The sequence below is a fragment of the Oryctolagus cuniculus genome, chromosome 3 (genome assembly GCF_051225735.1).
Source record: "Oryctolagus cuniculus isolate XC-2025 breed Fujian yellow rabbit chromosome 3, ASM5122573v1, whole genome shotgun sequence".
In the NCBI taxonomy this organism is placed as follows: Eukaryota; Metazoa; Chordata; class Mammalia; order Lagomorpha; family Leporidae; genus Oryctolagus; species Oryctolagus cuniculus.
In genome coordinates this window covers 2,316,736-2,337,817 of record NC_142869.1, presented here as the reverse complement: position 1 = coordinate 2,337,817, position 21,082 = coordinate 2,316,736, and the positions used below count along the sequence as shown (strand labels likewise).

The window sequence follows — 21,082 nt, the reverse complement described above, 5'->3', positions numbered from 1 at the left end:
CGTGTTACAGGAAGCCGCACCAGCACCAGAACCGATCTGATTTGGGCCTTCCGACAGGCCCTATGACATCACTGCGATGGCTCACTGTTTGGGAAAATAACGGGATTTCACTTGGCAACGGCGCCTGCTCAGCGCTGCCTCACTGAGGGGGGTGATGTCACATGAACGACTTGGGACCACGTCCTCAAACGGGGGTCCCCATCCCTGCCCACCCCAGCGTGGCCAAGGGTGACAGCCCGGGCCCCACCTTCCCAGGTGGCCCACGTCCACCCACCCTGAGTCACGGCCACGGCTGGGCCCCCTTGCAGGGCATCCTGCACCCGTGGGACCCACTCCAGGGGCAGCACCAGGGCCACCACAGAGCTCCCATCTCACGCCAGCTGCAACAGCATGCGGCCGTGCCCTGGGGCGGGGGCCTGCCTGGGGCCTGGAGAGCACCCCCCCCCCAGCTGTGTGTCCCAGGGACAGGAGCCCCCGGCTGGAGAACACCCTGTGTCCTCAGGGTGTCCCGGAACAAGTGGGCACTGGAGCAGGTGCCAGGACCTCCCGACGCCCGCCGCTGGCTTGACGGACAGCCCAGCCAGGCCAGAGGGAAACTCCACTTCCATAGCAACTGAAAACGTGTCCATCGCCTCTCCTGTGTTATTTAAGAGAACACCAGGGGTCAGTCCTGGGGCCCACTCCCAGCTTCATCGTGCACCTGCACGGCCTTGGGTGCACCTGGCCAAGAACATCAGGTGTGCGAGCAGCCGCTGGGCCCGGGGCCCAGTGAAGCTGCCCACGGCTAGGGAACAGGGCTGCCGACTCAACTGCGGGGCCTCTGAGAGGTGGGGGGTCTTGAGGGCTTCCCCGCCCCGCGGTGCGGAGGGGGCGAGCGTGCGGGGAGCATCCCGGCGCCGGGCCCGCAGGCAAGGCGCACCGGACAGCAGGGGGCGCTCAGGCCGCCCGGGGCGGACAGCCACGCACCGCCCGCCCGCCCGCAGCCCCGCCCCGCCTCGCAGCGCGCGCCGGAGCCGGGAGGGGGCGCGGCGCGGGACTCAAGCGCGTTATAAGGCGCGGACCCGCGGATCCCGGGAAGCCGCGCTCCGAGAAGCCGCCCGCATGGCTCCCGCCCGCCGCCCCGCCGGGGCCTGCTTGTTGCTCGTCTGCGCGGGGCTGCTGGCCGCCGCCGCCGCCGCCGCCGCCGCGGGCCTCGGGTCCCCGGAGCCCCGCGCACCCGCAGGGGGTCGCGCCCTCGAGGAGCCGCCGCCCGCAAACGAGCTGCCCACGGGCCCCGCGGACGGCCGTGCGGAGCCGCCCGCCCGCGCGCCGGTAAGCGCCCGCGCCCGCCCCGAGACCCTGCGTCTGGCTGAGGCGCGGCGCTGCGTCCCATGGGAGCGGCTGGCGCGGGCGGTGTAGACGCAGCCCCGCGCAGGGGTCGCCGCCGTCCGCAGCCTGGACCTTGGCTTGGGGGCGGATCTGGCGAGGTCCCACCAGGCCAGTGGGAAACCCTGCTCCGGGTCCCTTGGTGCGCACCGAGTTGGGAGCGCCCGTGCCTAAAAGCGTGAGCGCACACCTGAGCCTGGCTTGGGGTGCAGCTCCCCCCGGACACGAAGTCCTGCCCACCGTCCCGGGGGCCCAGGGGCGGGGCTGTCGTCCAGGTACCTGTGGCCGGCCGCGGGTGGGGGCGGCCCTCCGCAGCTCCTTGCTTTCCAGGCTCGAGGGTGGGGAGCAGGACCGCACCCCAGAAGAGCCCTCCGGGGGATGCAGCCTTTCGGGGTGGGGAGAGGGCTGCACGGGCCGGGGTCACAGTTCTGAAGGTGCCTGGGGGCAGGGCAAAGCCAGGAAGGCTGAGAGCAGTAGGCAGGGGAGCCGGGGCCTGATGCGGCCGCCCCACCTCCGCTCCAGCTCCCTCCCAGCCTTCCTGGTACGGCAGCGGAGGGTGGCTCTGCCACCTGGGAGACCCCCAGGGGGTTCCCGGCTCCTGGCTTCAGCCTCACCCGCCCCCGCCTGTTGCAGCTGTTTGGGGAGTGAACCAACAGATAGATCTCTGTCTCTCCTTTTCTCTAACTCTGCCTTTCAAATAATTAATACATCTTTAAATACAGACACGCACACACACATGCCAGCAGCCAGAAGTCCACACACTGGGGAGGGCTGGAGATGTGGAGGCGGCAGGGCTCCCCAAACCCGGCATCCTGCCCCCCCCGCCTCAGCTGCTCCCCATGGGGGAGGCATTGCCCACCCCCGTCCAAACCACTCAGGCAGGAGACATGGCCAGCAGGAGGCAGAGGGGACGCCAGTGCTTCCAGCCTTGGCCTTGGCCTTGGGCCTTCTTTAGGGGCCAAGTTGGCACCACAGGCTGCCTCAGACTCCAAGCCTCTTTTCTTTTTAAAAATTGCTATCTGTGTATTTATTTATTTGAAAGGCAGAGAGACACAAGAGATCTTCCATCTGCTGGTTCACTCCTCAAATGTCTGTAGCAGCCAGGGCTGGAGCCAGGAACCGCATCCGGTCTCCCACGGGGTGGCAGGACCCAGCCGCCTGGGCCGTCATCTGTGGACAGAAAGCTGGCACTCAGACCAGACGCTCTGAGGCAAGAGGTCAGGGTCCCATGCCAAATGCCTGTCCATCCAAGCTCCTTCCTTCCTTCCTTCCTTAAAGATGCATTTATTTACTTGAAAGGCAGAGTGACAAAGAGTGAGGGAGAGACAGAGAGAGAGAGAGAATCTTCCATCTACCAGTTCACTCCCCAAATAGCTGCAGGGCCAGGGCTGGGCCAGGAGCCAGGAACTGCATCCGGTCTCCCACGGGGGTGGCAGGGACCAAGCACCTGGGCCGTCACCTGCTGTTGTCCAGGCACATTAGCAGGGAGCTGCATCGGAAGCGGAGCAGGCGGGACTGGAGCTGGGCACCTACAGGGGTGCATGGCAAGCCGTGGCCTCGCCGGCTGCACAACGCCCGCCCCTCTGCTCCTCTCTGAAGGTGCCACCTCCCGGTGCAGAACTTGGCTGGCCAAGGCAGCTGCCCAGCACCCACCCACACCCCTGAGGCCCGTCTCTGGGGGCCCCTGGCCCACACAGATCCCCCTTTCCTTCCCCCTCAAACCACTGGGGTCAGAGTCCACCCCAGCCAGGAGTCCAGCTGAGAGGGTCAGCTCAGCAGGCCCATCCTGAGCTGTGCGGGGAAGCCTCACGCCACGGTTCCCACCAGCGGCGCTGAGAGCTGTGACGTGGCATCCCCAGTCCGGTGCCCGTGCAGAGCCACCAGCCGCTGGCCCAGCTGGCCGTGCAAGACACAGGGAGGTGCTGACGGGACAGCACCCTGGTACTTGGCCCAGCTACGACACCGGAGCCCTCGCTGGCCGGCGCATGGGTCATCAAGCTCCCAGGGGTGGCCCTGGGTCTACGCTGAGTGGGAAGCACAGGGCCGTGACTCCATCAGCCACTGGCCCGAGACCTCAGCGAGGCCCTCGGCCAGCTTCCTGAGGCTCCCACTGCCCAGTGAGCCAAACGTGTTTCCCCAAAGCTTCCTCCCACGGGTCGGGACTCAGCGTGCACAGCAAGGGGCATTTCTGGACGTCCTGGGAAGAGAGGGTCCAGACAGACTCCGGGTCACAACATCTCTCTGGCTCTGGTCCCCCTGCCTGCCCTGGACCATGACCCTCGGTGGCCCCAAGGCAGGGGCCACCTGTTCCCCAGGAGCCGTCCTCCATAGGCTGGGGTGGGGGCGGGGACGTGCTGCCTTCGAGGGCACCCCTGGGGACAAGGCCGGGTGCCGAAGGCCAGTCCTGCACCAGTCACCCCTGCAATGCCGCACCTGCTCAGCGGACGCTGGGAGAGGCCAACTGACCTCCCGGCTGCCCATGTTCCAGGAGCCCCCCGGCGAGCAGGCGCGCGGCATGGACCCCCGGGACGCCTGGATGCTGTTCGTCAGGCAGAGTGACAAGGGTGTCAACAGCAAGAGGAGGAGCAGGGGCAAGGCCAGGAAGCTCAAGGTGGGCAGAGACCCTGGGCCAGAGCACGCGCTGCCGCCTGCAGGGCCCAGGGTGGGCCTGGCTCCCCCACCGGCACTGCTCCGGACTGCCAGGCGGCCCTGAGGACTGCCAGGGGCCCCAGGTGGGCTGCATGACACGGCGGGGCCCAGGTGGGCAGCTGCTGCTTTCCCACTGGCAGCCTGGGGCAGGGACCTGGCACTTGGTCCTGATGGCCAACTCTTGCCGTGAGTCCCCGAGGGCGAGGACTTGACCAGGGCTGTGCGGCCCACACTGGGTGTCAGCACGGGGCCAGCCTCACCCTGCCTCAGTCTGGTGGCAGAAGGCCAGCTTGGGGCGCATGAGGCAGGGGCGCTAGCTGGGCCATGACCAGGACCTTGGTCACCACCTCTGAGCCACCCAGCCCTGCCTCTCACTCCTCCCTGTAGGGGGCTTCCTGGGCTCTGACCCCGCCAGTGCGGGCTCCTTGGAGGCTGGGCCACGTGGGCCTAGGGGCAGAGCCTCCCTGCCTCCGGGAAACCCAGAGCAGGGGTGGGCTACAGGCCCCGCCCCACACCTTGACCCAGGGCCACCTGGGAGCGCTGGCCTGCCTCTCTGTGGCAGGAGCGTGTGGAGGGGACGCCTCCTCTGACGTCCTCACCACTGAACTCTCCCTGCAGCTTGGCCTGCCAGGGCCCCCCGGGCCTCCCGGCCCCCGGGGGCTCCCAGGCCCCATCATCCCATGGGAGGCACTGCTGAGGGAGCTGCAGCTGCTGCTAAAAGGTAGGGCGCACAGCCCGCAGTGAGCAGGGCCAGGGAGGGCGTCCCGGAGCCCAGGCCCAGCCCCGCAGCCGGCTCTGGGCCCTGCCCTGGCTCTGGGCCCTGGGAGTCAGGGAGCCCCGTGGGAGCCCAGCCTGGCGCCCACAGCAGCCCTGGGCCCAGCTGTGGGGTCTCTGCTCTGTGGCCAGCTGAGCCGGGACTCAGCGCTGAGAGTGCTTTCCGCCTTCTGTCGCGCGGACTGTTCTTTTACATGCACCACCTGCCCGGGCTGGAAAGCCGCTGTTACTTCCAGTGTAGCTGACGTTGAGGCCTGGCTTCTTTCCAAAACTCTGGGTCGGCTGGTGAGGGGGACTGGGTGCCCCGAGCTTCCTGGTAGCCAAGGCTAAGGGAAACAGGAGCAGAATTGGGAAGCAAGGTCCCCCAGGTCCTGCAGGCCGAGGGGGCGGCTCCCACGGACCCAGCAGGCAGGTGTCCCGGCCCACGGCCACCACTCCTCCCGTGCCAGGCGCGGTTCTGCAGCCTTGCCCACGAAGCCCTGGAGGGCCAGCAGCCGCGAGCCCAGCACCGGGCCCTGGCGGCCCTGAGGACGACGACGAAGACGACGGCGACGGCGAGGCGGGGGGCGTGCTGGCGCTGCTGGCCGCGCCCCTGGCCCTGGGCCCGCGGACGCCGCGCGTGGAGGCCGCCTTCCACTGCCGCCTGCGCCGGGACGTGGCGGTGGAGCGGCGCGCGCTGCAGGAGCTCGGCGCCTACTACCTGGTGAGGCCGGGCCCCGGGGCGCGGGCCGGGGCAAGGGGCGGCCCCGGGGTGACGTCTGTGCGCCCCGCAGCCCAACGCCGACGGTTCCTTTCGGCGCGGCCTGGGCCTGAACCTGACCAGCGGCCAGTATACAGCACCCGTGGCCGGCTTCTACGCGCTCGCCGCTACGCTGCACGTGGGTGAGTCCTGGGCAGAGGAGGGACGGCCCGCCCTCATCCCCGCAGCCCAAAAATGTGACCGCAACCCCACCTGCCCCGCAGCGCTCGCCGAGCCGCTGAGGCGGGGGACGCCGCGGCCCCGCGACCACCTGCGCCTGCTCATCTGCATCGAGTCCCGGTGCCAGAGCAACACGTGCGTGCACCCCGCCCCGCCCACCCGCGCTCCTCCTCCGGGAAGGCCCCTCCGCCCCGGTGCCGGCTGCAGCCTGGGCCCAGTCCTCCTCCTGCCCCCTCCCTAGGTCACTCTGACCCCTCAACCCACCATCACGTCTGTGACTCACTGCTGGGGTCCTCACCGCCCCATGCGGACTTTGGTCTGGTGGCAACTGTTAGCTCCCCCACCGAGGCTGGGAGCCCAGGGCGGGGGCGGGGTGGCTCGGGGAGGCTCTGAAACTGTCCAGCCTGTCTTTGAGAACGTGGGCTTAGTGGCCTCAGCTGGCTGTGAGCCACACCTGCTGCCTCGGCCCCAACCCCCCGTGCCAGGTCCCGCTTCCCCTTAGAGGCAGCACTTGGCTTGTCTGGCCTGAGCCTCTCCACCCCCAGCCCCCGGCCAGGCCCAGGGCATGGCTAGTTGGCTGCTGTGGGGGAGGGTGGTGGGTTGGGGGCGGGGCGAGCTGACCCTCTGTCTGTCCCGGAACAGCGCCCTGGAGGCCGTCACGGGCTTGGACAGCAGCAGCGAGCTCTTCACCATCTCCGTAAACGGCATCCTGTATCTGCAGGTGTGTGGCACAGGTCTGGGCATGGCCACGGGTGACCACATGGGGACAGGATCAGTGGGCACAGCACCCTCAGACTCAGGGCACCCACGGGCACCGGCGCTGGCCCTGGCAGAGCTGGGCTGCAGGTTCCCATCTGCCCTGAGGACGCCTGGCCCCGTTAACAGCCACTCCCCAAACACCACATACCGGACAGGTGCTCAGGGCCACCCCTGGGGGAGGACGTGGAGCTCAGCTCCGAGTGGACATCATGACACCTGGGCCCACGGAGCCGGCAGCAGGCCAGAGCTGGTGTTTTCCACCCTGAACCCTCCATGCCCACCTCTCCTGGGCACTCTGGGGATTTGGACAAGTGACAGGGAAACTGACATAAAGACGGACTGGACTGAGAACGAGACAGCCAAGTGAGCTGGGTGCACAGCTCCGGGGTGAGCTGAGCGCTCTGGCGAGCACTGGTGACCGTCCCCGCCGGCCCGAGCTCAGGAGGCCAGGCCATCTGCTGCGGAGCTGGCCCGGCAAAGGCAGCCAAAGCTCGTGCCCTGTGTGGATCTCGCCAGGTCGGTCTGAGTTGCCGGGGGATGTGACGCTGCCGGTGCAGGGAGCACGGCTGTGTCATGGCTGGGGCCAGGCCGAGGGGGCAAAGGCCACCCTGCCACTGTCCTAGACCCTCACGGCCCACACATGGGAACTAGAGGACACTGCAGCCCGGGACAGGCCACCTCCTCTGGGCGCTGGCCTGCTGAGGGACCGCGGCTGACTGGCCCCGGGTGCACCTGCAGGGGCCGGGCCTGACGCCGCCCTTGCCTGCAGACAGGACAGCACACCTCTGTGTTCCTGGACAACGCCAGCGGCTCCCCGCTCACGGTGCGCAGCGGCTCCCACTTCAGTGCCGTCCTCCTGGGCGTGTGAATGGCGCCGCGGGCCCCTTCCTCCTGCCTGGCAAACGGAGCGGGGGTCTGAGCGACGGCTAGGTGGCGTCAGAGGCCACGTGCAGGAGCAAACCACCTGGAAGACGCTACACCGGCCGCGACAGCTAAGCGGCTACGGGTGGGCCTGCAGGGGAGACCGCGAGCCCGCAGCCCCAGGGCCGAGTCGTTCACCCTGGAGGAGGGGAGCGCTGTGCTCAGGGCACCTGCTGTGTCCCCAGCTGCAGCCCTGGCTCCCCCGGCCTGGGGACAGCTCCCAGAGAGCCTCCGCTCCCCCTGCGGTCCAGTGTCCTTCAGGGTCGCATCCTGCAGGTGAGCCTGTGCAGGGCTAAGCCGCCGCACCTCCCCAGGCAACAGCCTGGCCTGCCTGGGCTCCTGGGGAACCGGAGACCTTCACCGTGAACCCTTGGCACACAGCCTCAGGGACCAGAGGAACCCTGGACGTGGCCGGGGCAGACACCGTGACTGGACCTGGCTCCCACCTCCAGCGCATGCAAGACTAACTCACCACGCTCACCTGGCACAGGCCTTTCCCAGGTGGGAGCCCCTCCTCAGACAAGGCCCTCAGCTCCCCAGAGCCATCCCTCAGAGTCCGCCTCGCTGTGGGCCCGTGCACTGGGAAGATCCGAGCTGTCCCTGTGGAGGGGTCGGCGGCCTGCTGACCAGCTCCCACTGCACGGGCAGGGCAGCCTGGCTGGGCCCAGCACGCTCGGATGCTTCCTCCCCACCTGGGCGGCCGCGTGGCTCTGAGCTCGGTCAGTGAAGGGACGTGGGGGCGGGCAGGGCTGTCAGCCCGGACCCTCCCAGATCTTCCTGGGTAGGCAGTGACAAGGCCTGCTAAGCAAGTTGACGCCCCCGGCCCACACCAAATGGACGGCCGGGACCTGGGGAGGCAGGGCCTCCTGCGGACCAGGCTGGGGAGAGGCCCCCACCCTTGGTTCCATCCAGAACCAAGCGTCTCCCAGCCAAGGGCATCAATAAACTGACCACTCTGCACCCCCTGGGCAGGCCTGGCAGATTCTCGGAACTTGTACCCACCCTGCCTGGAAGCCGCGGGCTAGCCCCAGTCCTGGCCCAAGTCCTGCCTCCCCGTGCACGTCGATAAGGGGTGCTGTGGCCACTCCCTCCTCTGGATTTCACTTTGTATCCAGCGGGCAGATAGTTAGAGAAGTTATCTTTTACTCTGGTAGAAGCCACATACACCCATCTCTCCTTTTTCTCAACTAAGTGTTTAGGGCAACTTAGCGAGGTGTTCACCGTGTGCTGCTGCAGGAGGAACGTATTCACGGAACTGACTTAGGAAGCTTAGACCGTGTCACGGGACTGCACAAAATCAGCACTCAGGGCAGGCGCGCTCAAGCCCTTGGCCCAGGTCCCCTGTGGGCAGGGAGGTCTTGGGGGACACTCCTCGACCCCCTGGAGGTGGCAGGGAGGGCCTCCCTGGCGCTCGCGGACTTGAGTCACAGCCTTGTGTGCAGGCCTGACCCTGGCTTGCTACAGGCACTGAGTACTGAATAAACTGTCCCATCTCGATTCCAAGGGGCTGAGTCACTTTTCTTGGTGGATGCCACATGGAGGACGGCCCCGCCCCCACGCAGAGGTGGGCGCGTGGCTTCTAGCAGCCCTGGCGGGGCCGCACCAGTCTTCCTTTGTTCCTTTTTCTCACGGCTTCACACAGTAGGCCCGGAAGGAGGCAGGTCTGCACGCGTGTTTTCCACCGCGGTGCTGGCTGCCTGGACCCCAGCACCACCAACTGGGCGGCCTGGTGATAAGACCGCGGGCATGTGTGTGTGCGCCCGTGTTGGGCAAGGGCCAGTGAACATTACAAAACGGATTCCGTGAAGGCAAGTTTTGAGAATCTTACATCATCCTCAGGCAGTCATGCAGAAGGACCTAGGGGCTGCTTCACTGAGAAGGCGACAGCAGGAATGCCAGAGGCGTTCGGAGGCGTCTCCCCAGCAGGCCGGCCGTGCGTTCCTGTGGGCACCATCCCCAGAAGGGCCCCTGTGAACACCCTCCCTGCGGCAGGAAGCCAGCTGCCGCACACCCCCAAAGCAGGAAGTGGGACTTTGGCGGCCTCCTGGCTGGCAGCCGACACTCGGCCCAGGAGGCGCCTGCCTCCCAGCCAGGGCCCGGATCCGACAGCTGACCCTATCACCCGAGCCCTGCACACACACTGCACCGTTTCCCGTGGACTTAGAATACACGGAGGTGCGTGCTGTTAGCTGTTGTGGGTCTGCTGGCCGGCCCGGGCCCTGTCGTGTGACGTCTCCAACAGTGTGCGTGTGAAGACGGAAGGGAGGTACACGGTCCCCAAAACCCTGGGTGAGGTGCAGCCTCGTCCCGGGCGACGTCACCCTGGCCTCCTTTCTGTGGCTCGTCAGAGGGCTGCGGAAGCACAGGCCGGCTCCGTCCACGGCACACAGGCCCGCAGCAGCGCGCGCCCCGCCCAAGGCGCCCCGCCATCACGATGCAAGGCCAGAGCGGACTCGGAGGCAGACACATCCAACCTCGGAAGGTCCACGCTCCTCAAAGCACAGGCAGAGGATTCAGAGGACTAGGGAAGGAAAAAGAAAGAAAGCAGCCTTTATTTACAACCATGGGCGCCCCACAGGAGTACACAGAACACAATGTGCACAACACGAGAGGAACACGCGCTCCCGGCCGCGCGGCGGTCACTGCCCTATCCGCACCACCATCACGGTGACGTTGTCGGCGGAGCCGCGCTGCACCGCCTTGCTGGCCAGCCTGTTGCAGGCAGCTTCGTAGCGGACGTCCACGGCGGGCCTGCCTTCCCGGCTCTGTATCTTCTCGTCCTGCCAGGCGGGAAAGGGGCCTGTCACCTCCTGTGGCACCGTGGCCGAGGGACAGACAGCCCTGGGCACAGGTCCCACTGAAACAGCCCGCGGCTGCCCCCTCCAGGACCCGGGTCTCAGAACTTGACAGAAGGTGTGGTTGAGACCGCCTACCTCAAGGCAGGACAAGATGAAGTTCACGGCTTCTTCCGGAGTGAAGACCTTGAAGAGCCCGTCACAGGCCAGCAAGATGAACCTGCGGCGCCAGGATGAGAGAGGAGGCATTAGCAGAAGCTCTGCAAAGACCAGATGGCCTAGAGGTGGAGCAGAATAAGCATCTGTCCAATTCTCAGACGGAAGTAAGACAAGTATTTTCCAATTACTCAGGGCTAAGATTTTAGAAGGCAGGCTGTTTTACATGAAAACCGGGAGCGCGCTTCCCTTCACCCGCCTTCCTCCACCATCAGGGGCCGCGAGGTCCCACTCCCTTGAGAAATCACTGACTGAAGACGCGGCGTGGGTTTCGTTCACTGACCTGGCGGCACCACCTGCCTGCTGTCACCTCCCAGAGGCGCAGGGCTGAGGGGGCGCGGGGGCGCTGTGTGCGGGCCCGAGACCCAGAGCAGACCACCGCCTGCGCCCAGCCTGCCGCTCGGAACGGCTCTGGGTCAGCTGGCCCTTTCTCCCCTCCCACAGCGCCCACGTCCTGGGGGCGTCCGTCCAGCCAGCACTCACTCGGCACACGGTCTTGTGGGGCCGATGCCAGCAGAGCCCTCCCCTGCTGCTGCCCTGACAGACCCTGAACGAGTCCCGTGGCCCTGCGAAGGCACGTGGACAAACCCGGGGTGCTGGGCAGACAGCTGTCCTGCGGGAAACGCGCGCCAGCCTTCGGGAAGGCAGGAGTGCGGCACGCTGCAGGCAGGTGGGGGACAAAGGAGAGGGCACTCTGCTCCCCCGCAGCCTGGGGAGACCCCCACGGTGGCAGCGTCACCGCTGCCCTCACCCCTCCATCAGTCAGCCCGAGTGCGGTTTCCTGAGCCGCCCTGCAGGGTGCTCCTGCGCCTTACGGCGGACAACATCTCCACAGGTCTCCCTGGCCTCGCGGCCCAGGCCTGAGCCTGCCGGGCTGCACTGTCCCCGTCTCAGACACGCGGGACACAGGACCCCGACTGCGGGGTCGGCCTCTCTCAACCTCTCTTAGTTCTGCCTGGAAACCACAAGTCATGAGCTTGTTCCAACTTCAGCTTGGAACCAGGAGTCCCCACAGTGCCCTGCCACCGTGTCCCACCTCCCCGTCCTCCAAGCCCCTGGAACTGCTTCCTGGTGCGCGCCTGGCCCGGCTTTCACCCTGCCACCTGTCTGCTCAGTGTGGTCCCCTCTGTGCCGGGAAGCCCAGCTCCCTTCTACAGCAGGGACAACCCCCCCACATTCCCCGAGCACCCCATATTCCCCGAGCACCCCACACTCCTATACAGGACCAACCTGACTGCCCCGCCCATCCCCCGGGCGACCCCACCACTGTGGGCCTCACCAGAGGGCACTGTATTCTTCTATTGCTCTCTGCTCCCCAGTGCCCGAGACATGGCCGTCCTCTCCACACCCACCCACACACACACCCCCCCAGCAGGGGCTCAAGGTCACAGACACACCACGCACACGCACTCCTGTGTAGGGCAGCATGCTTACCTGTCATTGGGCGTCAGTTGGCAGCGCCTGATATCTGGCACAGACGTGACCCCACAGCGCTTGTACTGCCCGTCGCCAATGGAACGAGACACCTCTAGCACGCCCAGGACACGCCCATCCCTAAAACGGGAGAAGTGTCAGAGTCCATGTGATGGATCGCGGGTCCCGGGCACACGACCTCGCCAGAGCACTAGCCGGGAGTCACAGACGTGGGCTGGGACCCCACGTCAGCGGGCTCGTCACTGCACCCGCGGGAGGAGGAGCGCCCAGTCCGACCGCTCTGGCAGCAGCTCGCCTGCCGCAGCAGCAGGCCAACCCAAGGCGGACAGAGGGCCGGCGCGAGGTTTCTGTCTAAAGCGCCTCTAGTGGCTCCAGCAGGCAGCCAGGATTAAGAACCGCTGGGACGTGGCGGCGTCGTGCGGGGGCTACGTCGCCACTTGCGGCGCTGGCGTCCCATGTCAGGGTGCTGGTTCACACTCTGGCTGCCCGCTTCTGATCCAGCTTCCTGTTAACGTGCCTGAGAAGGTGGAGGGTGGCCCCTGCCGCTACGTGGGAGACCAGGACCGAGTTCCTGGCTCCTGGCTCCAGCTCAGCCCACACCTGGCTGTTGCAGCCGTTTGTGCAATGAGCCAGTAAATGTAAGATCAATCTCTGTTTCTCCATTTCTCTGTTTTTCTAAATGAAGAAAGAAAAAAACGAACAGCTGGAACCAGGGATGTTTTGCACTTCAGTCTAACTGGATTTGGGAACACACCAAAATGGCTACTCCTAGACTGCAAAGCACACGTCCTTCTGGGCAGCTGCAGGCTGATTCAGTGTGCACATGAACGGCAGCACTGCACACAGCATTAGAGGGGGGACGGGGGGGAGGTGGCGAGAGACACTACGGCAGTCCTAACACCGGGAGGAGCCTACTGTGCCCACGATGGCTCAGCCCCGGCCAGCACGTACTGCCCTGGCCTGCCCTGCCCTGCCCTCGGCCCCTCATCTGTAAACCCAGGAGAGAGGTGTGAGAGCGCATGTGTGTGGAGGTGCGGAACTGCTAACCCGTGAGCTCTGCAGACGGTGTGACAGACGCCAAGGCAGGAGCCACACCTGGGCCTGGGCTGCTGGCCTGGAGGCGGAACCGCACCTGTGCCCGGTCAGCTGCAGTTCTGCCGGCCGCTGAAAATCAGCAGTGCGGTGGCACACAAAGTACTAAACAGCCAGAGGGCGCACGAGGCACACAGGGACAAAGCTGAGGACTGACGAGCGATGGGCCTGCTCAGCTCTAGGCAGCCTGCCCGTGCCCGTCACGGCCCCTCAGCACTGGCAGGTCCCAGAAGATTGAGTTACCACCAGCAGCTCCGGCACAGCACAGGTGAGCGTGGGAGACACAGAACTCACTAGGCCGAGCGAGGACAACCTGCGCCCGCCCGCATCCCCGAACACTGAGCCCTGTTCCAGCACGAGGCAGGCCCCACTCCCTGAGCAGTCAGAGTAACAGCAGGGGTAGGGCCCACTGAGCAAGTCAGAGTAACAGCAGGGGTAGGGCCCACTCCCTGAGCAAGCCAGAGTAACACCAGGGGTAGGGCCCACTCCCCGAGCAGTCAGAGTAACAGCAGAGGCAGGGCCCACTCCCCGAGGAAGTCAGAGTAACAGCAGGGGCAGGGCCCACTCCCCGAGGAAGTCAGAGTAACAGCAGAGGCAGGGCCCACTCCCCGAGCAGTCAGAGTAACAGCAGAGGCAGGGCCCACTCCCCGAGGAAGTCAGAGTAACAACAGGGGCAGGGCCCACTCCCCGAGCAGTCAGAGTAACAGCAGAGGCAGGGCCCACTCCCCGAGGAAGTCAGAGTAACGGCAGAGGCAGGGCCCACTCCCCGAGCAGTCAGAGTAACAGCAGAGGCAGGGCCCACTCCCCGAGGAAGTCAGAGTAACGGCAGAGGCAGGGCCCACTCCCCGAGCAGTCAGAGTAACAGCAGAGGCAGGGCCCACTCCCCGAGCAGTCAGAGTAACAGCAGAGGCAGGGCCCACTCCCCGAGCAGTCAGAGTAACAGCAGAGGCAGGGCCCACTCCCCGAGCAGTCAGAGTAACAGCAGAGGCAGGGCCCACTCCCTGAGCAGTCAGAGTAACAGCAGGGGTAGGGCCCACTCCCCGAGGAAGTCAGAGTAACAGCAGAGGCAGGGCCCACTCCCCGAGGAAGTCAGAGTAACAGCAGAGGCAGGGCCCACTGAGCAAGTCAGAGTAACAGCAGGGGCAGGGCCCACTCCTCGAGGAAGTCAGAGTAACAGCAGAGGCAGGGCCCACTCCCCGAGCAGTCAGAGTAACAGCAGAGGCAGGGCCCACTCCCCGAGCAAGCCAGAGTAACAGCAGAGGCAGGGCCCACTGAACAAGTCAGAGTAACAGCAGAGGCAGGGCCCACTCCCAGAGGAAGTCAGAGTAACAGCAGAGGCAGGGCCCACTCCCCGAGCAGTCAGAGTAACAGCAGAGGCAGGGCCCACTCCCTGAGCAGTCAGAGTAACAGCAGAGGCAGGGCCCACTCCCCGAGGAAGTCAGAGTAACAGCAGAGGCAGGGCCCACTCCCCGAGGAAGTCAGAGTAACAGCAGAGGCAGGGCCCACTGAGCAAGTCAGAGTAACAGCAGAGGCAGGGCCCACTCCCCGAGGAAGTCAGAGTAACAGCAGAGGCAGGGCCCACTCCCCGAGCAGTCAGAGTAACAGCAGAGGCAGGGCCCACTCCCTGAGCAGTCAGAGTAACAGCAGGGGCAGGGCCCACTGAGCAAGTCAGAGTAACAGCAGAGGCAGGGCCCACTCCCCGAGGAAGTCAGAGTAACAGCAGAGGCAGGGCCCACTCCCCGAGCAGTCAGAGTAACAGCAGAGGCAGGGCCCACTCCCTGAGCAGTCAGAGTAACAGCAGGGGCAGGGCCCACTCCCCGAGGAAGTCAGAGTAACAGCAGGGGCAGGGCCCACTCCCTGAGCAGTCAGAGTAACAGCAGGGGTAGGGCCCACTCCCCGAGGAAGTCAGAGTACCGGCAGAGGCAGGGCCCACTCCCCGAGGAAGTCAGAGTAACAGCAGGGGCAGGGCCCACTCCCCGAGGAAGTCAGAGTAACAGCAGAGGAAGGACTCACTCCCCGAGCAGTCAGAGTAACAGCAGAGGCAGGGCCCACTCCCTGAGCAGTCAGAGTAACAGCAGGGGTAGGGCCCACTCCCCGAGCAGTCAGAGTAACGGCAGGGGTAGGGCCCACTCCCTGAGCAGTCAGAGTAACAGCAGAGGCAGGGCCCACTCCCTGAGCAGTCAGAGTAACAGCAGGGGTAGGGCCCACTCCCCGAGGAAGTCAGAGTACCGGCAGAGGCAGGGCCCACTCCCCGAGCAGTCAGAGTAACAGCAGAGGCAGGGCCCACTCCCCGAGCAGAGTAACAGCTGGGGTAGGGCCCACTCCCCGAGGAAGTCAGAGTAACAGCAGAGGCAGGGCCCACTCCCTGAGCAGTCAGAGTAACAGCAGAGGCAGGGCCCACTCCCCGAGGAAGTCAGAGTAACAGCAGGGGTAGGGCCCACTCCCCGAGGAAGTCAGCAGTGGGCAGAACCACGGCCCTGGGAAGCCCATCCATTTCGGAAATGCCTGTGTTCGGACATGGCCGCGTGCCTTGCCTGCATCCATGGCAGCGTGTGATCCAGGACGTGAACACGCAAATGCCATCCAGCGCAACAGCAGCAAAGCAGGGCCCTAGCTCCAGCCCTGCACGGCGTCACCCCTGCATCGGGTCAATTTCAGTGAAAATGCAAAAGGACAACTACAGACCAGGCTTGCTCCTCGGCCCCAGCGGCCCCAGCTGCTCCATCTGCTTTTCTAGAACTTTCTAGCGTGTGCCAGCATGTGTGCTAGACCTGCCCAGCGTGTGCCAGCATGTGTGCTAGACCTTCCCAGCGTGTGCCAGCATGTGTGCTAGACCTGCCCAGCGTGTGCCAGCATGTGTGCTAGACCTTCCCAGCGTGTGCCAGCATGTGTGCTAGACCTTCCCAGCATGTGCTAACATGTGTGCTGGACCTGCCCAGCGTGTGCCAGCATGTGTGCTAGACCTTCCCAGCGTGTGCTAACGTGTACTAGACCTTCCCAGCGTGTGCTAACATGTGTGCTAGACCTTCCCAGCGTGTGCCAGCATGTGTGCTAGACCTTCCCAGCGTGTGCCAGCATGTGTGCTAGACCTTCCCAGCATGTGCTAACATGTGTGCTGGACCTTCCCAGCGTGTCCTAGCATGTGTGCTAGCACTCTTTCCGGCATGTGCTAACATGTGTGCTAGACCTGCCCAGCGTGTGCCAGCATGTGTGCTAGACCTTCCCAGCATGTGCTAACATGTGTGCTGGACCTTCCCAGCGTGTGCCAGCATGTGTGCTAGCACTCTTTCCGGCATGTGCTCCACTTCTAACAAAGTCTGCGCCCCAGACACAGCAGACGTCTGTATGCCTCGGAGCAGCCTCTTCCCAACAGATTGTTGGGAATTTATTCTCCTTCCCTACCTGCAGAGTTCCTCTCCCAGAATCACAATTCTTTGTAGGAAGTGGCTTTTTTTTAATTAAAGTTTTTTTTATCTGAGTGACGGAGAGGGAGATCTTCCATCTGCTAGTTCACTCTCATGCCAAAGCCAGGAACCTGGAACTCCACCCACCACGTGGGCTGTCTTCCACTACTTCCCAAGTGCACCTGCAGGGAGCCGGGGGGAGCCGGAGCAGCCAGGACTCACAGGTGCTTCGGTGTGGGATGCTGGCATTGCAGGCTGTGTTGTAATTCACTGTACCGCAAAGCCAGCCCCTTGGAGTGGCTTTTATAGACTTTTTTTTTTGACAGGCAGAGTTAGACAGAGAGAGACAGAGAAAGGTCTTCCTTCCGTTGGTTCACCCCTCAAATGGCCGCTACAGCCGGTGCTGCGCCGATCCGAAGCCAGGAGCCAGGTGCTTCCTCCTGGTCTCCCATGCGGGTGCAGGGCCCAAGCACCTGGGCCATCCTCCACTGCCCTCCTGGGCCACAGCAGAGAGCTGGACTGGAAGAGGAGCAACCGGGACAGAACCGGTGCCCTGACCAGGACTAGAACCCAGGGTGCTGGCACCGCAGGCAGAGGATTAGCCAAGTGAGCCGCGGCACTGGCCTTTATAGACATTTAATCTTAATTTTCATTAATTTGAAGATCAAAGAGACACACAGATCTTCCATCTGCTGGTTCACCCCCCTAATGCCTGCAACATCAGGGCCAGGCCAGGCCACGGCCCTGAGTGGAGAACGGAATCTGAACCTCCATGTGGGTGGCAGGAATCAGCCACTTGAGCCTTCCAGGGTGCACAGGAGCAGAGAGCTGGAATCAGAAGTGGAGCTGGGAGTCAAATCCAGGCACCCCAATAAGGAATGTGGGTGCCCCAAGGCGCTTCTACACTGCTGTGCCCATCACCCGCCCCAGGAGTGGCTTCTGAAGTCCCAGCTACCAGGCCAGTCTTCCTGTCCTGGTAATCAGCCTCATCAGGATGGGCCTCCTGCGCCACTTCACTTCTCTTCTGTTGTCACCTGCCAATCATCATCTCAGGTCTTAGCTATTATCCCCATATCTGTTACCATTCTTTCTTCACAATCAGATCTTGTGACTTCATCTGGCTGCTAAGAAAAGCCAGAAGACTTACTCCTCCAGCAGTGAGTAAAAAGCAGGCCCTCATGGTCTTGCTGAGGAGACCATCTGGGCGGGGCTGGGGCTGGAACCCCAACCCCAGTGTTAATATGAGGGTGCTACAGAGGACCCACAGGGATGATTCCCAGGCTGTTTCTTTTAGCTGTGAGTCTTGTGATTTGACCAAATTCTAGGCATACACCACTGACATACCAGGGTCCTTCAAAATGTAGAAAAACGCAATTAAAAGCTAAGCTTATTTTGGTGCAAAATCTTACTAGCTCCACGCAGTTTTTCACAATGTGCACTTGAGATGAACTTTCTGAAGACCCCTCATGCATGGTCTTGCAAGGGCTTCAAACTTTTCTTGCACTCAAATAAAATGATCTTGTCATTCTACTTCAGCAAACATCCCAAGTACCCTCATCTGAGGTTCAAATCTAAACGCTGTCTGCAGCCTTCCTGACCCTCACCTTCCCAGAGGAATTCAGCACTGCAGTGCCACAGGCAGCAACCAGTGTAGCAAGGCAGGGAAAACGAGAACACACAGGTAGATCTGCTTGTTTGGGGCGGGGGTGGGGGACCCTCGGAGAAAAAGACCAGGAAGTGGGGTAAATGGGGACAGCAGAAAGCAGGGGATCTACGTCTGCTTACTCAGCTCAGGCTGTGACCTACGTTCTGAAGTGCACTTCATCTTTACACGGCGATACAAGGAACCCACAACTCTCCATCTTACTTCTCTGTAAGTGCAGAGTTCAGTGGCAGAGTGCGCTCACACCGCTGTGCAACCGCCGCCATCTCCACAACCTCTCATCTTCCCAGATTCCAAATGTCCCCATGAAACACTGACTCCCCGCACCCCCACCCCACGTTCTGTCCCCATCGCACCCCGACTCTGCACACCCCCACCCCACGTTCTGTCCCCATTACACACCGACTCCCCACTCCTCTCCCCCCGCACCCCCACCCCACGTTCTGTCCCCATCGCACCCCGACTCTGCACACCCCCACCCCACGTTCTGTCCCCATTACACACCGACTCCCCACTCCTCTCCCCCCGCACTCCCACCCCACGTTCTGTCCCCATTAAACACTGACTCCCCATCCCCTTCCCCCGCACCCCCACCCCGTGTTCTGTCCCCATTAAACACTGACTCCCTGCTCCCCTTCCCCGCACTCCCACCCCATGTTCTGTCCCCATTACACACTGACTCTGCACACCCCCACCCCACGTTCTGTCCCCATCACACACCGACTCTGCACACCCCCACCCCACATTCTGTCCCCATTACACACCGACTCCCCGTCCCCTTCCCCGCACCCACTAAACACTGACTTTCTGTCCCCATTACACACTGACTCCTCGAGGGACATCAATGCAGTGGAATCATGCGGTGTTTTTATTTCGGACTCGCTGATTTGACTGCCCAGCATGGCGTCCTCAGAGCTCATCCACATTGCACCACGTGTCCGCATGGCTCTGGAGAGCTGAATGAGCTCCTGCCGTGTGGACAGACCTCACTCTGCTCACGCACTCATCAGTCAATGGACACTCGGTTGTTTCTCCCTTCTGCCTGCTACAAACAGGCTGCTGTGAGTGTGGATTATAAAAATCATCTTTTCTAGTCCCTGCTTTCAGTTCTTTGGGGTACACAGCCAGAAATGGAATTTCTAGGACAAAATGATAATTAAAGAGAGTGAGCTCCAACCCACTGATTCACTCCCCAGATGCCCACAACACCTAGGGCAGGGCTGGGCTGGGCTGGGCTGGGGGTGGGGGACTGGCTGGGACCACAGCCAAGGGCAGGACCTCAACCCAGGTCCCATCTACTCAAGCCCACACTGTGCCCCCAGGGTGTGCAGTGGCAGGAAACTGGAGCGCCAGGAACTGAACCCAGAACTCTGACGTGGGACTCGGGCCTCTTAACCCGCGCCTAGACCGTCAGGCGGACGGCCCTCCCCGTGTGATGATCCTGTGTTAGATGCCGAGGAATCGCCACACTTTTTCCACGGCAGCTGCCCCATTTTACAGTCCCGTTAGTAATGCGCAGGGGTTCCAATTTCTCCATGTCACTGATAAAGGAGAAAAAGCCCTAATATATAAACAATTATAATAATGATCATAATAACCAAACGATGAAAATGATTACTTAACCTTTGCACACAATACTGACAGCACATCTTTCAAAAACTTGTTTTCAATTTATTTTCATTTTATTTGAAAGGAGCAGAGATAGAGAGAGAAACAGAAACAGACAGACATTTTCCACCCACTGGTCTGGTCCTCAAATGCCCACAACACTGGGGCTGGACGTAGCCAAAGCTGGGAGCCCAGAACTCAATCCAGGTCCCCCACGTTGGGGGCAGGCACTAAAGTACTGAGCCATCACTTACTGCCTCCCAGGGCGTCCATCAGCAGGGAGCTGGACTGGAAGCAGAGTAGGGACTCGGACCCAGGCACTCCGATGTGGGATGTGGGCATCCCTGGCAGGGTGCTACCTGCTGCACCAAACACCCGCCCCTGACACATATTCCAAGGGCAAGAGAACAGGAAGGAACGTTTCAAATCGTTAACAGTGGTAATTTTGATACTGTGATTTTTACACCATTTTGACAAATATACTAACATTATCAGGAACCAAGATTTTTAGCATAAAAGAGCCAAAAATACTAAATCAGAGAAGCTCTGAGAAAGGCCTATAAAGTTAATTCTAAGTAAGACAGCCGTCTGGGGAGGGTGTTCGGTACAGTGATGAAGCTGCCATTAGGGACACCCAATCTCAGTGTCTGGGTTCCAGCCCTGGCGAGGTTTCCCATCCCAGCTTCCTGCTACCACACACTCTGGGAGGCAGCAGGTGCCGGCTCACGTCAGTCAGATCCTCACCATCCAGTGGGAGGCCTGGACTGAGTGCTTTGCTCCTGGCTTTGGCCTGGCCCAGTTCTGGCCGTTACAAGCATTTAGGGAGTGAACCCTCTCTCTCTGCCTTTCAAATCATAAATAATTTTTTTTAAAGGAAAAGAAATAGCCAGCTGAGCATGCAGTTTTTAAAAACATTGATTTATTTGAGAGGTAAAGTTACAGACAGTGAGAGGGAGAGACAGAGAAAGATTTTCCCTCCACTGGTTCACTCTCTAAATGGGTGCAATGACTGGAGCTTAGCCAGTCCAAAGCCAGGAGCCAGGAGCTTCTTCCCAGTTTCCCATGCGGGTGCAGGGGCCCAAGGACCTGGGCCATCCTCCACAGCTTTCCCAGGCCACAGCAGAGAGCTGGATTGGAAATGGAGGAGCCGGGACTAGAACCAGCGCCCATATGGGATGCTGGCATCACAGGTGGAGGATTAACCTACTGCACCACAGCGCCGGCCCCAAAGCATGCAATTTAAAATGTGTTTCCAAGTGCCATCTGTCACTAAATAGGCACAGAATTAATGATACTCCAGTTGAAATGAGCAACCCCAGCACGCAGATTCTGGTTATTAAACATTGACCCAAGGGACAGGCACTTGGTCTAGCAGTTGAGACTTTCTACATCAGGGTACTTTGGGTTGATACTCAGGTTTGGCTCCTGACTGCAGCTTCCTGCTAATGCGTGCCCTGGGAGATAGCAGGTGATCACGTAGTTG

General features: G+C 62.5%; 2 protein-coding genes across 8 annotated transcripts in view; one reads left to right on the top strand and one right to left on the bottom strand.

Moving 5' to 3' along the window:
* Window positions 1-1,018: 1,018 nt before the first annotated feature.
* On the top strand, window positions 1,019-8,890 carry ERFE (erythroferrone). Of its 2 annotated transcripts, none has more exons than XM_089328821.1 (8): window positions 1,019-1,311; window positions 3,854-3,976; window positions 4,633-4,735; window positions 5,238-5,491; window positions 5,612-5,670; window positions 5,752-5,842; window positions 6,350-6,428; window positions 7,236-8,890. In XM_089328821.1, exons 1-8 carry the CDS (start codon window positions 1,102-1,104, stop codon window positions 7,394-7,396), a joined length of 1,080 nt encoding a protein of 359 aa, XP_089184947.1. In that variant the 5' UTR covers window positions 1,019-1,101; the 3' UTR covers window positions 7,397-8,890. The 2 variants fall into 2 exon arrangements, with proteins under 2 accessions (XP_089184947.1, XP_051694202.3); XM_051838242.3 differs by having other exon boundaries at window positions 5,562-5,670.
* A 1,027-nt stretch (window positions 8,891-9,917) lies between these two features.
* Window positions 9,918-21,082, bottom strand: part of ILKAP (ILK associated serine/threonine phosphatase) — a 35,874-nt gene continuing 24,709 nt past the window's right edge. For all 6 annotated transcript variants that reach the window (XM_051838240.3, XM_070069965.2, XM_089328819.1 and 3 more), the window contains 3 exons: window positions 11,833-11,952; window positions 10,321-10,402; window positions 9,918-10,167 (listed from right to left, as the gene is read on the bottom strand). In XM_051838240.3, the coding sequence (XP_051694200.1) occupies window positions 10,027-10,167; window positions 10,321-10,402; window positions 11,833-11,952 (343 nt within the window). In that variant the 3' untranslated portion in view covers window positions 9,918-10,026. The remainder of the gene's footprint in view (window positions 10,168-10,320; window positions 10,403-11,832; window positions 11,953-21,082) is intronic.